Raw genomic sequence first — 14,507 nt, forward strand, 5'->3', positions numbered from 1 at the left:
CATCTTCATCTCCATGATCTGCAACATAAACACAACTACTCATACTAAAATACTACATTTCCTAGAAATGAATAAGCTGGGGACATCTCTACCTTCCCGTGTAGCACAGGCAGAAAATAAAGATGTCTCCCTAAAGTCCTGGACAAATTTATGAATGGAAGAGCCACAGATGGGTATCTATGAAAAGATGCTGGGCTGTAATCAAGATTTAGGGATCAATCCCAGAGAGACAACCACTTTTCATCTGGGTTCCTGTGGTCTAAATAATGCTGGAGGGATGTAAGTTTTAAGCTGTGCAGCAATCTTTCTGTATCTAATTAACTAGGTGTCTAAAGATGCACAAAAACATTGTCACTGCCAAGGAAGTACACAGAATCTAAACAAAAGCCCAAATCCATTTATGCTAGCCTAGCTTCATCATTGAACTCTATTCATCTGTGGACATGTTTCAAGGCCTTTTTATCAATTACCATGAAACACTAGCAGCTAAGCTGGTGTACTGACTCTCAAAGGGGAAAGTAGCCTTTTAAAAGAATTTTAACTCTACTTCCTTCAGCAGTAAGTCTTGACCTTTTGTTGGTTTGCGTAATTCTGCTGTTGCATAATTTGATGGATGGCATTTAAATCTGAAACATCAAGGATATGATTGAAAAGATAGTACTTTATATCCCAACCTTGATTTTACTTCTTAGCTTGCAAGATGATGTCATTATAGTCACCCATTTTGATGTGTAAGTATTGGAGATATTTCTTATCAAATTGAAATAGAGCACTTTCAACTTCAAATAATAGAAACAAGGAGGGCCACAAACAGTTCATTTTATAATGGTGACTTACAGAAGCTGATTTAGGATGCTTAATTCAGCTCCTAAACCAGGCTCTCTTCCCCCTCCACAACCTCTGGGAAACTGTACTATAAATGGGCAATAAGTACATGTAGAACACAAACAAACAAAAGATTTATGTATAGAAATCTGCCTGTACTTTATTCAGAAATTGCAGTGCTTTGCAGTGAAGGTGCATCATATTAACAAAATTAGATTACACAAATTGCTCATCCCCTGTGGAAATTTCAGTCTAATTCTCATAAGGCTTTGGAAACACTTCAGGATTCAAAAAAGAAGAAATCAATTTAGGTTGCTTGGATTATTAACACAGTTAATTAAAGAAGCTCTGGGAAATTTTCAATGATTAGTAAGTTCCCTGCTTCATCATGGCTTAAATAAAACAAAAACTGAAAGGAGAATTTTACTCTCATACTAGTCAAGACTCCACTAATGTCCTTTGCCTATTCCAGGGACTGGGGACCTAGAAAGCCCAAAAACGATGTGAGGATATGTAATGATCATCCTCAAAAGTTTAATAACACAATAGTTTCTTGAAATGGCCTAGCAAAGAATTCACCCCCATTCTGCTGGCTGAATGGGAGACCTAATTACCATCCTCTTCCATAAGGAATTATGGAAATAGTCTAACCCACAATGAGATTTTTCTTCTCTTAAAAAATTTCGCCCTTTGAGTCAGCACCATGTGGTTAAATATTATACTCAATAACTTCAAAACCCCTTGAGGGAATGTCTCACCAGTCACTTACATACAAGGAAGTACATGGAATCTAGTTGAAAGTCAAAAGTCTGAGTTGAAAGTCTGAGCTCAGTCAAGTTAGATTACCAGTTACCTAACTGGTTTTCAATATACCAATAAATATCATTGTAGAGTGTTACAAGACATCTGACAAGATGGAAAAACTATGAACTTTGAGCCAAGCAAGTGGAGTTCAAGTCACAGCTTAGACATTTATATCTTTAATATTTAGGGCAAGTTACTTTATCCCATGGAAATTCAGTTTCATTGTCTTTCGAAGTAGTGCTGTAAGAAGTAAACATGATGCTGCTTTTTTGAATTACAGGGTGGCTGAAACATAGCAGGTGCTTCAGTAAGGGAAAACAAATCTAGATTGGAGTGTGGGAAACTAGGTTTATGTGAAAGGGGAAAACATAGGCGTTGGGGGTAATGATCTAGCGCTTCATAATGTGGCCCTCCTAACTAGGTGGCCCCAGGTCTGTGGATGTGTGGCAGATGAAGGCAAGTGGATGAACTGGATGATTTCTTAAGGCTCATTTCAGCTCTGTTTCAGCACACTGGGAATTTATCAGGAGACTTCTCTCTCTAAGAGGCTACTAAGCAAGTAATTTCTCTTGGTTCCCATGCCCATAAAGCTCAAGATTAAATAGTCCCATCCCAACAGACCTAGACATACAAGGCAAGAGCTACAGTAGAGCAATAACAAAGGAGAAAATAAATAGGCAAGATCAATAAAAGAAGAAATAAAGCACAAAGAGATCAAACACTTTAATAGACCCATTTTGCAAAGCATAAAGCAAAACCAAATGATGACAGAATTTTATTTTCATAAGCATTGAGCTCACTTTCAAACAACTTAATATAAGGAATGGCCCAGCACTGAGAAGAACAAAGAAGACATCAATTTCTAAGAGGCCTCATACTATCATTATCATTTGTTCAAAATGAAAATCCACCTGTCTCAGCACTGGATGCAAGTCTGTTGGCCTTGCTTTTCTAGATGATGTCATAAAGTGAGCAAGTTCATGCAGGCGGTTATCTTAGGCAAAGAGTAGTTTTAATCAGCAAGTTTGTATAAGTGTGGGATGAGGGCTCATTAAAACTCTCACCCAACCAACCTTAAAGGCACTGTAGGCTTTCAGTGGGAGGACTATCATTGGCTTTTCTACCCTGCTTCCCCTTCTCTGCAGTTCCTTCTCAATCTTATACCTCACTTTCCACTAAGAACACAATCAATTCAAAGCAGGTTTCCCTACCCCTTAGCATCATCATTAGCTGTAGTGTAGATAAGAACAGGAGAAGCCTGTTCAGGAACTACAGTCAACAGCAAGAGGAAGAGAGGTGGGGAGGCAGAAAAGTGAGGGGAGAAGAGAAAGAACAGTTTCAATTTCTTCTGCACCACATCAGCCTCACCTTGCAGGAGCAGACAGAACACCTGTCTTCTTTCAAGGTCCACACTTGGCCATTGTGCTTCAGCCCCCCGTCATGAGGACAGTCACCAGAGCAGGAGGGCCCAGAGGGGCAGAGACAGTCAAAGCCCCCTGCCAGGTTGATGCAGGCAGAATCATTCCAACAGGTGTGAGTTCTTAAGGCACATTCATCAATGTCTGCAATATAGGAAGCACAGAAGCTTAGAATCTAGCCAAGGGAACTTAGAGAACAACCAACCATCATTTACAGTAGCATTAACTAACATCATTGACCATTTACCTTGTGCTAGGTACCGCCAAGCTGTTCACATGTATTATCTCATTTACACTGCAAGTCAGTTCTGCTCTGTGTGGGAGATCTGTCCTTATTCCTATTCTGCAAATAATGGAGCTGAGGTTCATAACTTAAATAACATGACCACTGTCATAAAGCTAGTAAGTGGCTGATCTGAGACCCAAATCTACAGCTAGCTGCCAGACTCTAATTACTAAAACATCCAGTAGCAGTTAGCAAGTTCTTTTAGGATATTCTTAAGAACGATTTCATCCAGAGGCCATAAACACTGTTAATTCATTAACAGCATGCATACACCACCATGGAGATCTGAGTCTTTTAGAAAAGATGTGAATGTATTAGCCACTGAGTAGGAACAAGTGGGCAATTTGGGCAACCTTGAGACAATTAGATTGCTCCTAGATCCTACCACCAAGGTTGAAGGAAGTAGGAACAATTCTTGATAGGTGCCTTTTATAGTCAAAGTCTTACTATCCTTATGGCCAGCAGAATATTTGCCCGTGCATAAAAAATAATAGCTACATGGATGGATGCTGATGAAAGACATAAATGTATTCTCTTGTTCTTTATTGACAGCCAAGAATGGAATAAAAACATAAATCCAGTCAGCCGATTCTGACATTTAAAGCTTGAGCGACCTTAACAACATCTCAAACACAAACCTGTCCAACTCTGGCTTAAGTCCTTCCCCAAAAGGCAATCCATTACCTTACAAAATACCTGACTCCACCTTTGGATAACTCTTTTGGAAATGTCTCCCTTAAAGTGAGATGAAATATATCACCGAGTAACTTCTATTCATTGGTAGAAGTACTGATACTTAGTGTCTGAGGCCATTCAAGAAGTGTCTACTAGTCTACTTGGTTTTGGTTTACCTGCTATGCACAAGTTTCTTTGCACATGGTGCAACACAAAGCAGATGACATTAAGAAATTCTAATAATATTTCTAGAAGTTACTTTTTTCCAAGATCTACTTTTTGGCTTTGTCTTACCAATTTTAGCTTTAGTCAAGACATTTCATTAGTGAACAATGATTTCTCCTTTGAAAATTATAGAAAATATCCCAAATTATGATGCCTGTATGGCAAGTCAACTAAAATCAAGCCTCACTATATCTGCTCACTGTTACTAGTCATGCCCATCCTATTCTCAGTGTATTTCTATTTGAACATATGGTGCTCCTTTCATATAGCCTCTCTTATCTCTTCAATCTTCTTTCAATTCTCTTATTCTTCTCAACTAAAAGGAGTTTTAAATGTGGGAGTCTGGTGACCAATGTTTGAAACCAAGCTCTTACTTTTTAGTTGAGTGCTTACCATGTATTAGTCTTTTTACACGTAACAGTTATATATTCTTTGACATGTTACTTTGTTTTTCTCTCATTTATCTTCTGTATACACTATACCCACCCAATGTATGGTCTTCCAAAAATTTTAAACCCAGCATAGCATATAAATGCCATCTAACACTGCAATTGTTATCTCTTGTCCCCTCCCTTTTCATTCAAAAGCAGTGAATACAAAATTTCAGTTAAATAGAAGGAATAAATTCAAGAAGATCTATTGTCAAACATGATGACTGTAGTTAATAACAAGGTATTGTATTCTTGAAAATTGAGAATATTTTTGTCACAAAAAAATAAGTGTATAAGGCAATATATATATTATGTAGCTTGATTATTTAGCCATTCCAGAATGTATTCCTATTTTAGAACATCATGTTGTACACCATAAATATATATAAAATGTATTTGTCAACCGATTTTTTTAAAAACAGCAATGGGAGATTCACAAAGAGGCCATATTGTTTCCTATGAAACAACTGTGTCTTAGAACATGCTTTCTCTTATTATGAGAGTACTCTCTCTCTTTCTCTACTTTTTCTTGGCCTATAGGGAATGAGGTGAGGTATCAATTAATTGATAAGCACTTTCCTTCCTGTACTACTTTCACTCCTACGCAGTCTTAAAAATTCAGGTTAAGCCTCACCATCTCTTATATGGCAAGACAGTCACTACAGATTTTTTGCTTTCTCTGTACCTTATACATAATTCTATCCTGAATTCCTCTCTCAGGAGTTACATGTTTAACATGTCTACCTCCAGAAAGAGTGAGCTCATTGAGGGCAGACGCTAAATTTTATTTATCTTTCTCTTCCCAGTGCCGAGTATAACAGAATACTATATGGATGTTCAATGTATTTATTCCATTTAAATTTCTTAGGAAATCCACAGACTGAGACTATTATAATGCCTACTTTGCCAAAACTCGGTCTCTAGAGTGTTCAACAAGCATAAGGCATAATCACAACCCTGCCCTTCAGGGAACACATTTTGTTGTTGAGTTCTCATCTGTGAAGGCCCTTGGGTCTAATTTAAAGTAGAAAAAATACAGCAAATTAGTAACCACATTGAAGAAGGGGCAATGCCCTGCCCCTTCCCCATGAAAAAACTTTGATTTTCTGTCAAATGCTCGAGAACAAGGGCAGAGGAAGCGTTAACAAATGGCTCCAGAAATTGTCTGGAAGTATAATTTCAACCCATCCACCACCAGTGGCTACAAAAGGGTCTGTAATTTATGGCTTTCTCTAAAAAATATCTAAATTGACAACTAATGCCCGGCTATATTATGCTTTTAAAATATTTGGTTATTTTGCATTTACAAATTTGCAAATATATTGGTAGTGATTTTCTCTCATAAATTAAGAAGGCTGAGCATAAAGATAAACATACCTATTGTGCACAATAAAAGCAGGGCACAAAACCAGGATTTGCTTTCACTTCTCCAGAATGAAAAGATTTCACAGTTGAATATAGGACCATATTGCCTACAGAGTTCCATGTAATTGCTTTACTTATGACACAGAAATCTAATTCTGCTTCCATGCAATTTAACAGATTTATGGAAAGCCAGATGTTAGCAATTATGGAAACCAATATTATTCATATTCTTAGTAATACAGACCTGTTTGCTCTGCACAAAGGCCAACTTAATCTATTATACATATCCCAAGGCATCCAACAGGAAGAGGCACCCTATTTACATATTGCAACTGTTGTTCTCTGCTGAGCAAACACAAAGTTATTCACCCATGAGACTTACCCAAATCATCAGACAGGCCTCCCAATGACAAACAGGCAATGAAAGAAAAATTAGACGAAGTATTTGAGTATTTCGTACTCAAATCTATTATCATTAGAATGTACTTGTTTTTCTTACTGTAAATAATGGCTGGCTGTGATCTCTCTGTGTTTCTTCTTATAAATTCATTATTTAAATGCTTCATGCTCGAATGAAATTTTTTTTCAATAAAATTCCATGGCTAAGCTTGCGTTAGAACTAATTTTCTTGCATTAACATTTTCACAATTTCTGAAAGCTCTTATTATTGTACTCAATTTTGCTCTTCAAAACAGTCTAGTTGTGCCAAGTCAATCTGCTTTCATCTTTGATGTGAGGTTTTTAGGTTACTTGGGCATGTAAGAAAATATAATTCAGAGATGTTTATATCAGCAGCAATCAAACCAATCCCAACCTAGCTGCAAACAATTTTCCTACCCTTCAAGCCAAATGGCTCTGCAGAAGTTTTAATAGCATAACCACTGTATTACTACTTGCCTCAGGAGCTAATACTTCTACAGGTTGATTTCAGAAATCAAAGGAAACATTTTACCAACAGTTTGGTAACAGGTCAAAGGAGTGAACTTTTTCATTACTCCATATTCCTCTTTCTTGAATAACTTTTACAGCACATCTAGTCTTGTTTTCAAACTCAAAACAGGTGATGTGTCAGAAAACAAAAGTTTACCTAGGGTTTGAATATACAGTTGTGTGTGTGTGTTCCTACCTGGAAATCATTATGAGTGGCTCAGAAATGAGAACAGAACTTGGGGGTTTATTAATGACAGACAGACTGGAGCACAGATCCCTCTCCAATAGCTAAAGCAGTATTGCTTTTTTTACAGTGGCAGAGAGAAAATTATGGGGGAAAATATACACAGTACACATTAGCAAAATAAGTAAAATAATCAAGTAGCAAATCTGAAGTCTGATGTAACTTGCAAAATAAAAGGCTAATGAAACTTTAACCTGCACAATAAATTTCAAATTCAGGCTAAGCGGTGGCAGCCATACTCTATCATGTACTGGCCATACCACACTTGGATATTGTGTTCCCTTTAGCACACAGACTATGAAGAATGAGGTTGACACAGTTAGAACACATCGGAAGAGATCCATTAGCGTGATTAGGGGCTCAAACTCATCTCACTTTGGCAAAACACAAGATGTTCAGCCTGAAAAGACAAAGACTAAAGGAAGAGATAAGTGAGTGATAGCTTCATGTATTTGAGATGCTGCTATGTATCTTTTAGGAAGAATTTTCAATACCCCTTTAGCATTAACTCTTCACTCACTGTTCCAGCCCCAAACCTTTCCTGAGTCAGGAAGAAACCCTTTCCTATGGTGTTTCCTTGTTTGGTGTATAATTTTCTTACTCTGCAATGAATCTTCCCCTTTCTTTTAATTAAGGAGACTCTCTTTTGACAAAGGAAGAATATAACACTGTTTTGGCTCACTATTTCCTTGATCCAGATTTTATTTCCTAGTATCTACAATTAGCAACTATCCCCATTTACTCATTTTCATTCTCCCCTGAATGTGTGCAAGCTTCCATGGGACCCTCTTCTCGAAGGCTAAATCTTGAAGTCTCTCATAACCACTAGTTTGCAAAATCATCACCCTTGCCTAAAAAGTATTATAACAAATATTGTAATGGATTATTTCAGTCTAAGAGCTCTCTCTGTGACCCTTCTGGAATATAATATTGCCCTCTTCATCCTATTACCTCTTCATTATTTAGTCACTAGTACTCATCAATGAATAAATGAATTCCCTGCATATTTATTTAACATCTACTCTATGCCAGATACGCTGCTAAGTGCTGGGGACACAATGGGCAAAGAAGCCAGATATGGTCCTGTAAGTATTGACTTTATAATTATCTCTCATTTAAAAAAATTATTTGTATATCCTAAGTTTCCACGTCTGGTCCTTGTTTCTCTTTCTCCTTAGTGGAAGAAGTATAGCATACTAATTGAAAGCTTAACCTTTGTAATCCAGAAACTGTGGATACCAGTTTGCCTGGCACTGAGGGAGTTCCTGAGATAGCTCACTTTCAGTGCTGAAACTGAGAAAGTTCCAGCCACATAGGGACAAGTGAGCCAACTCTGTCCCAGTCCATCCCTGCAATTTATTAGTTGTATGACTCTAAAAATTCACCTAACATCTCTGAGTCTTGGTCCCATTATGTAGAAAAATGTAGATAAAAATATACCCCATAGAATCATTTGGGTAAATACATAACGATATGCATGTCATGTAATAATTGCTCAAAAATGATTAGTCACTATTATTGTTGGTCTTGTTCCTATTGTTTCTATAATTTTTCTCTCATACATTTAATCTCACTTAATGAATTTCACTCTCCCATCTCTTCAGGATAGATACTCAAACATACTCAAATCTGCACCACCGCTCCTGATCTCTTATGATGCAGCCAGCCCACACATTCATCGATTTGCCAAGGATTTCCAGGTGAATTCTGAATTCTCACATGAATTCACATGGTTTTGATTAGTACATTGGCTAGCCATACCCAGAAATGTTAACATTAAAAGCTTTCTCTGAGCCTTAATCTGATGTTAAGTGAAACATGTTGAAAAAACATAATTTTCTTACACTCCATGAACTTGCTTTGGTCACTAATTACATTTTATTTATAGGATGTACAAATTTAGGTGTTTTACTGTAGACGAAGAAAAGTTTCTTCTAAATTAATCAAGTTGGTTTATTTTCTGCTATGAACAAGTCATACTTGTTTAACCAGGGATTAAATCTGCTTAAAATCAATACAGTTCTGACCAGCAGAGAGAATAAATAAAAAAATCCATAAATATTGAAATACTTGCTGTTTAAACAGAGTTTTATTGCACAGAGGCTACAGTATTGATGTCAACAACCCACAATTTATATGTTTTTACATATCTGCTTATGAGTAGGAGGGTGGTTTGTATTATTGCTGCAGTCTACTAAATGACTAATACCCAGCTATACACATTGTATTGTTATAGCCATTGTATTGTTTAATGTCTTTAACAAAATTTCATCCTTTGCTGAAAAGAATTACTTTCCCTGCATTTTAATTTTATGCTGCCTATGTCGGCTTTATGTTTTCTTGTATGCTTAGCTGTAAGCATTCTATCTTTTCTATCTTCCTTACCCATTCACATTTGTAAGATTCTGGTCTGGTCTTTATGTCTCTCATAGCAGCTTTTACAGTGTTCTTTCACCTAATAAGAAATGAATAAACATTTGTTAAGTTTAGATTTGGTGGAGCTGTGGTTGAAAAAGAACCCGTGCTTTTGGATGGCCCCAGGCTTCTCTTTGGTAAAATTTAGGAGCTATATAAAATGTTTTCTAAGGTCTTGTCCATTTCCAATTTGATATGATTACTTTTCACTTCTGTAAGGCTGAGCTTGTAATTCAAGTGTTAGAATATGAGTGGTGACAGAAGAAGAGCAGGTTAGAGGTGAAGGAAAGAACTAGCTTTGGGATAACAAATGCATTTCTTAGAATTAAACAGTTCTCTTGGACATTCCATAATTATTGAAACATTTCTGCTCTCCCTTAATGAGTATTTGCAAGCAAGTGCCAATGAAAGGAAGCAACAAAGGAAGAAGTATGTTTTTCCTGTCTGCACTGAAGCCTTGGCAATGTAATCCTCGGTGACAAATACACATGGGGAATCCAGCCAAGGTGAAAACCAAAACTAACTCTCTATTTTGACAGATCATTCTCTCAAGCAAGTTGTCAGATGAGGAATTATTTCTTCTCTCTTCTGTGCCAAGGAAAGGTCTTAGGCACAGGGAGGTTACAAAGTAATTTCATTCACTACAAGAAGCATCCTGCAATTTACACAGAAGTCAAAGGTCTAAAAACATTGTCAATACAGCAATTCTCAAACCAGGTCTTAATGTAAACAAAGGAGGGTCAGATTACAGGAGCTAAGAATTCCAGGTCCTTTCATGCATATTATTTATTATTTCCTTTCACTGCCCTGTGTATTGTAGTTCCAAACTTCTAACGAGAAGTCAAAGCTTTTCCAAAAACTATGCCCTAGTAGGGGAGTTAAGACATTGATCAAGGACAGTAATTTGAACCACCATTCCAAGAAGGGCAGCGTCTGCAGAGAAGAAAAACAAGCTAATTAATGAAGCTTTATTTGATCTCATGGTGTCTTTTCTTGGAAGATTTTATCCCTTTGAATCTTGATCCTCTCTTCGTATTTCTTCTATAAAATGCTAAACAAACAACTGGTTTGGTAAAACAGCTCTGGGGCTGCCCCCTAATTTGAAAGGAAGATTCTCTGAAAAGATCTATAAGGCTTTTGTGGGGACAAGGGAAAAGGAAGCACAGAGTAGGAGACTTGAGTCCACTGCTCTAGACTTTGGAAGATCAAATTCTCTTTATTTTAAATTTGTCTTTTTTTCTGTGTTTCTTACCCTAAGGGAGGTAAAATCATATAAGCCAAAACTAAGTTGGTTTCCAAGGAAGACCAAAGTAGGCCACTAACAAAGATCCTATCCATGACTGAGCACTAGTCAGACTCCTCTGAGCAGACTCTCTGACAAATGATTTTGTCTACCCCATTCACCAACCCTCATTAAAAGACTCAAACAAACACTAACATTTTTTCTAATGACTCAAGGTCACATCACTAGGATGGGAATTCCAAACCCCATAAGTTTCTGCCTGGAAAAGGTAAAAGCTGCCAAAATAATTTACTGTTCGTTTCAGCCAATACTTGAAAATAGGACCCCTCTCCTAGTCTCTGTGGAGGAGTAGAGTCTAACTTCCCTAAGTGCCACTTAACAACTTCAGATGGGTTTCGCGGGAAAAATCTACCCTTTCAGCTTTTTGTAAATTCCACTTTCCTGACTCAGGTTCAAGCCCCTGCCTCACTCTTTTTCTACTCTTTTATTCACCCTCTAAAACACCCAGTCATTTCTGCACAAATTGAAGTTCATTTCTGTTTACATTGGGCCCTCTTCCCTATTGCAATAGTTTATTAGGGATTAAAATCTGTTCTTACCACTTTAGTGTCCACCTCTGGCAATCTTTCATATTACATTTTTAAAATCTTTAATACTGCTGGTATCTTTAATGCCACTCAGGGTGCCAGATTACAAATAAAAAGATTCTGGCAGTTCAAGCCTGGTTGAGCCCAGCTTATTAGAATAAATTGCAGATGGGGGCCAGTGTACTCATTAATAAGAAAAATGATTGCTCTGAGAGTCTCTTTATAAATTCACTTTTCAGTAAATGTTGATTTGCTTTGTCAGACACCGTTCTAGGAATTGGGAATATGACAGCAAGTAAAACAGACACAATTCGTGCTCTTGGAAGGTTAAGACAATAGGGGGAAACAAACAACAGATTCATATATCTTTCATGTATCTTCCTCAAGAACCTGCAGACGGTTTGCTATCCTGGCCACCCTAGGTACTTTTATTGAGTTATGATTAATTAAGACATTTTGATATAACAGAGATTTATCTTTTTGTTACGCATAATAACAATACCTTAGTAAACTCTTATTATACTCTTTAGAGTTTTCAAAACCATTTCAAATTCATGATCTAATTTGTCCTTGCAAAATACTCAGAATGTTTGTATGAACATCACTGCCACTTAACCAAACTGAAACTGAGGGTCAGTTAAATGATCACTGCTTCTCAAACATTTCTACCAAAGTTATCTCCATGGCAAAAAGAGTGAACACTCACTTGGAATCTTGGATATTCATTAACCCTGTTATGTATTAGTATAAAATATATTTGAAGTTTTATATTTCTATTTTAAAAATGATTTTTGTCTTCTAGTTAATAATATAGTCAGGACTGTTTATATAGAAATCATATTTTCCTGAAACCATGGAGTACAATAAAATTCCTCTCCTGCTTTTGTGTTACCTTGTATGCAGCAGCATGCTTTTAGCAATGCTAGGACCCCAGTGTAAGAGGTATAGAAAGAGTAACAAAGGGTCAAGTAACTTGCCCAGGGCCGGCCACACAACTAGAAAGTTTTTGTCAGGACACAAATGCAGGCATCCTAACTTAAAGCCGGGCTTGTCCCACCTCATAACCAATGGTTGACTCCCAATTCTGTAGAATACAAACACAGTAACCTTATGCAAAGACTAGATGGTAAATCTCTAATATGGTTTGGCTCTGTGTCCCCACCCAAATCTCATCTTGTAGCTCCCATAATTCCCACATGTTGTGGGAGATAAATGAATCATGGGAGTGGTTCCCCCATACTGTTCTCATGGTAGTGAATAGGTCTCACAAGAACTGATGGTTTTATAAGGGGTTTCCGCTTTCACTTCTGTCTCATTCTCTCTCTCACCTATTGAGAAGTAAGATGTGCCTTCTGCCTGCCACCGTGATTTTGAGGCCTCCCCAGCCATGTGGAACTGTGAGTTCTCCATTAAACCTCTGTCTTTTGGAAATGCCCCAGTCTCAGGTATGTCTTTATCAGCAGTGTGAAAACAAACGAATACAATCTCCAACATGACAACCTATACATTGATTCTCCAAATATTAATGATACTTAATATTTATAAAAGGCAATAATAAAATGATTAAATCATGCCTCTATCTAAAAACCATTACAATTTACTGGAGTAGATAGACTCTTTGCCATTTACCCCATAATGCCACTTATTCACCCCTCTGCATTTCCACTACCTGGACCGTTTATTACAATGGCGTCATACTGTTTGCTCTGCCATGGTCTCTTCCTCAAAGAGAAGCTAAATGAATAGTTTGATAATGCTACTCTCATTATCTTGAGGATTTTTTTTTAGCAGGAAAATGATCCAGTTTCAATCGCGCCATGATTGTATATTTAGGAATTGGTAGAAATTCGCATTTGAATCCATCTCTTACTTACATGTGTCCCCAGACAGTTTTAGGCAGTCATTTTCACAATTTCTCAGCTGAGAAATTGTTACTCACTACATGGCAATGAGAAAATTCAGACCTCACTGTTCTTCAGTTTGTCTATCTATAAAGCAGGAAGTCATACCAAACTTGAAGGTTCATTATGAGAATTTTAGGACAAATTTAACGCATAGTAGTTGCTTGATAATGATTATGTTCAATAGCTGGCTAATTCTGAGGGCCTCACTTTTTCAGAAGAAAGTCATTTGAAGCAAAAGGAACAGCAGAAACAGGTGCAGAAAATCACATTGATACATTTATAATAGAGTATCTGAAATTTTATGGGAGGTACTACTACATTTGTGTAATTATATGTCATATTAAAAATTGTGACTTCTTTACAAATGATCACATTTTTGCAACAATATTATATAACATTGATATTATGAAATAAAATTCAAAACTTGCAACTCCTCAGCTTAGAACACACTACCCTTCACAATCTGGTCTCCACCTCTATTGCAAGGCTGTGGTCTAATTATTGCTCACCTATGTCAAACCCATATAGGGTTTGTGGATGAAGCACATGCTTCATCTACACTGGAAATCTCACCATCCTTGGAACACAATTAGATTCCTTTCATGACCACATCTATCACGTCCTGGAATACATCCCTTAATGAGTATTTCACCTGGAAAAAAATCCTTCTCATTCAATAGACCTGGTGCAAATATATTTTCTGTGAAAGATTACCATATACATTGCCACCCCCAAATATCCCCACTCCATGAGAAGTTAGTCGCTTTTTTCTTATAGTCTTTTATTTTTTACTGATTTATGATCTAGCTGGTCCACAATACAACCTCCCCAAATCCTTGTCCACTTCCACTGTCCCCACTCCAGACTGGAAAGACTGTGTCATATTCCTCTCTGTATGCCTAAGACTTAGTACAGGATCTAACACTGACGAGACCCTCTCAATGAATGCTCCTTTAACAAATGACTAGTGATTTTATGCTTACACTGCTTTAATTGGTCTGAGTACTACAGTTTAATATTCCCTGCTCATAAACCCACAGGTAAATATTTCACAGCAGCTTGAGTAATCTCAGGGTAAGAACAAAAAACTATTCAATATTCATTTCAAAGAAATTGTAGATAATTGTATTAGTCCATTTTCATGCCACGAATAAA

At 37.0% G+C, this 14,507-nt stretch overlaps 1 protein-coding gene across 2 annotated transcripts in view; it reads right to left on the reverse strand.

The window, feature by feature from the left end:
• NELL1 (neural EGFL like 1) overlaps positions 1-14,507 on the reverse strand; it is a 926,144-nt gene that overhangs the window by 12,317 nt on the left and 899,320 nt on the right. For both annotated transcript variants that reach the window (XM_002821956.3, XM_002821957.4), the window contains one exon: positions 2,998-3,191. In XM_002821956.3, coding sequence (XP_002822002.3) covers positions 2,998-3,191 — 194 coding nt within the window. The remainder of the gene's footprint in view (positions 1-2,997; positions 3,192-14,507) is intronic.

This window comes from Pongo abelii, chromosome 9 (genome assembly GCF_028885655.2).
Source record: "Pongo abelii isolate AG06213 chromosome 9, NHGRI_mPonAbe1-v2.0_pri, whole genome shotgun sequence".
Lineage (NCBI taxonomy): Eukaryota > Metazoa > Chordata > Mammalia > Primates > Hominidae > Pongo > Pongo abelii.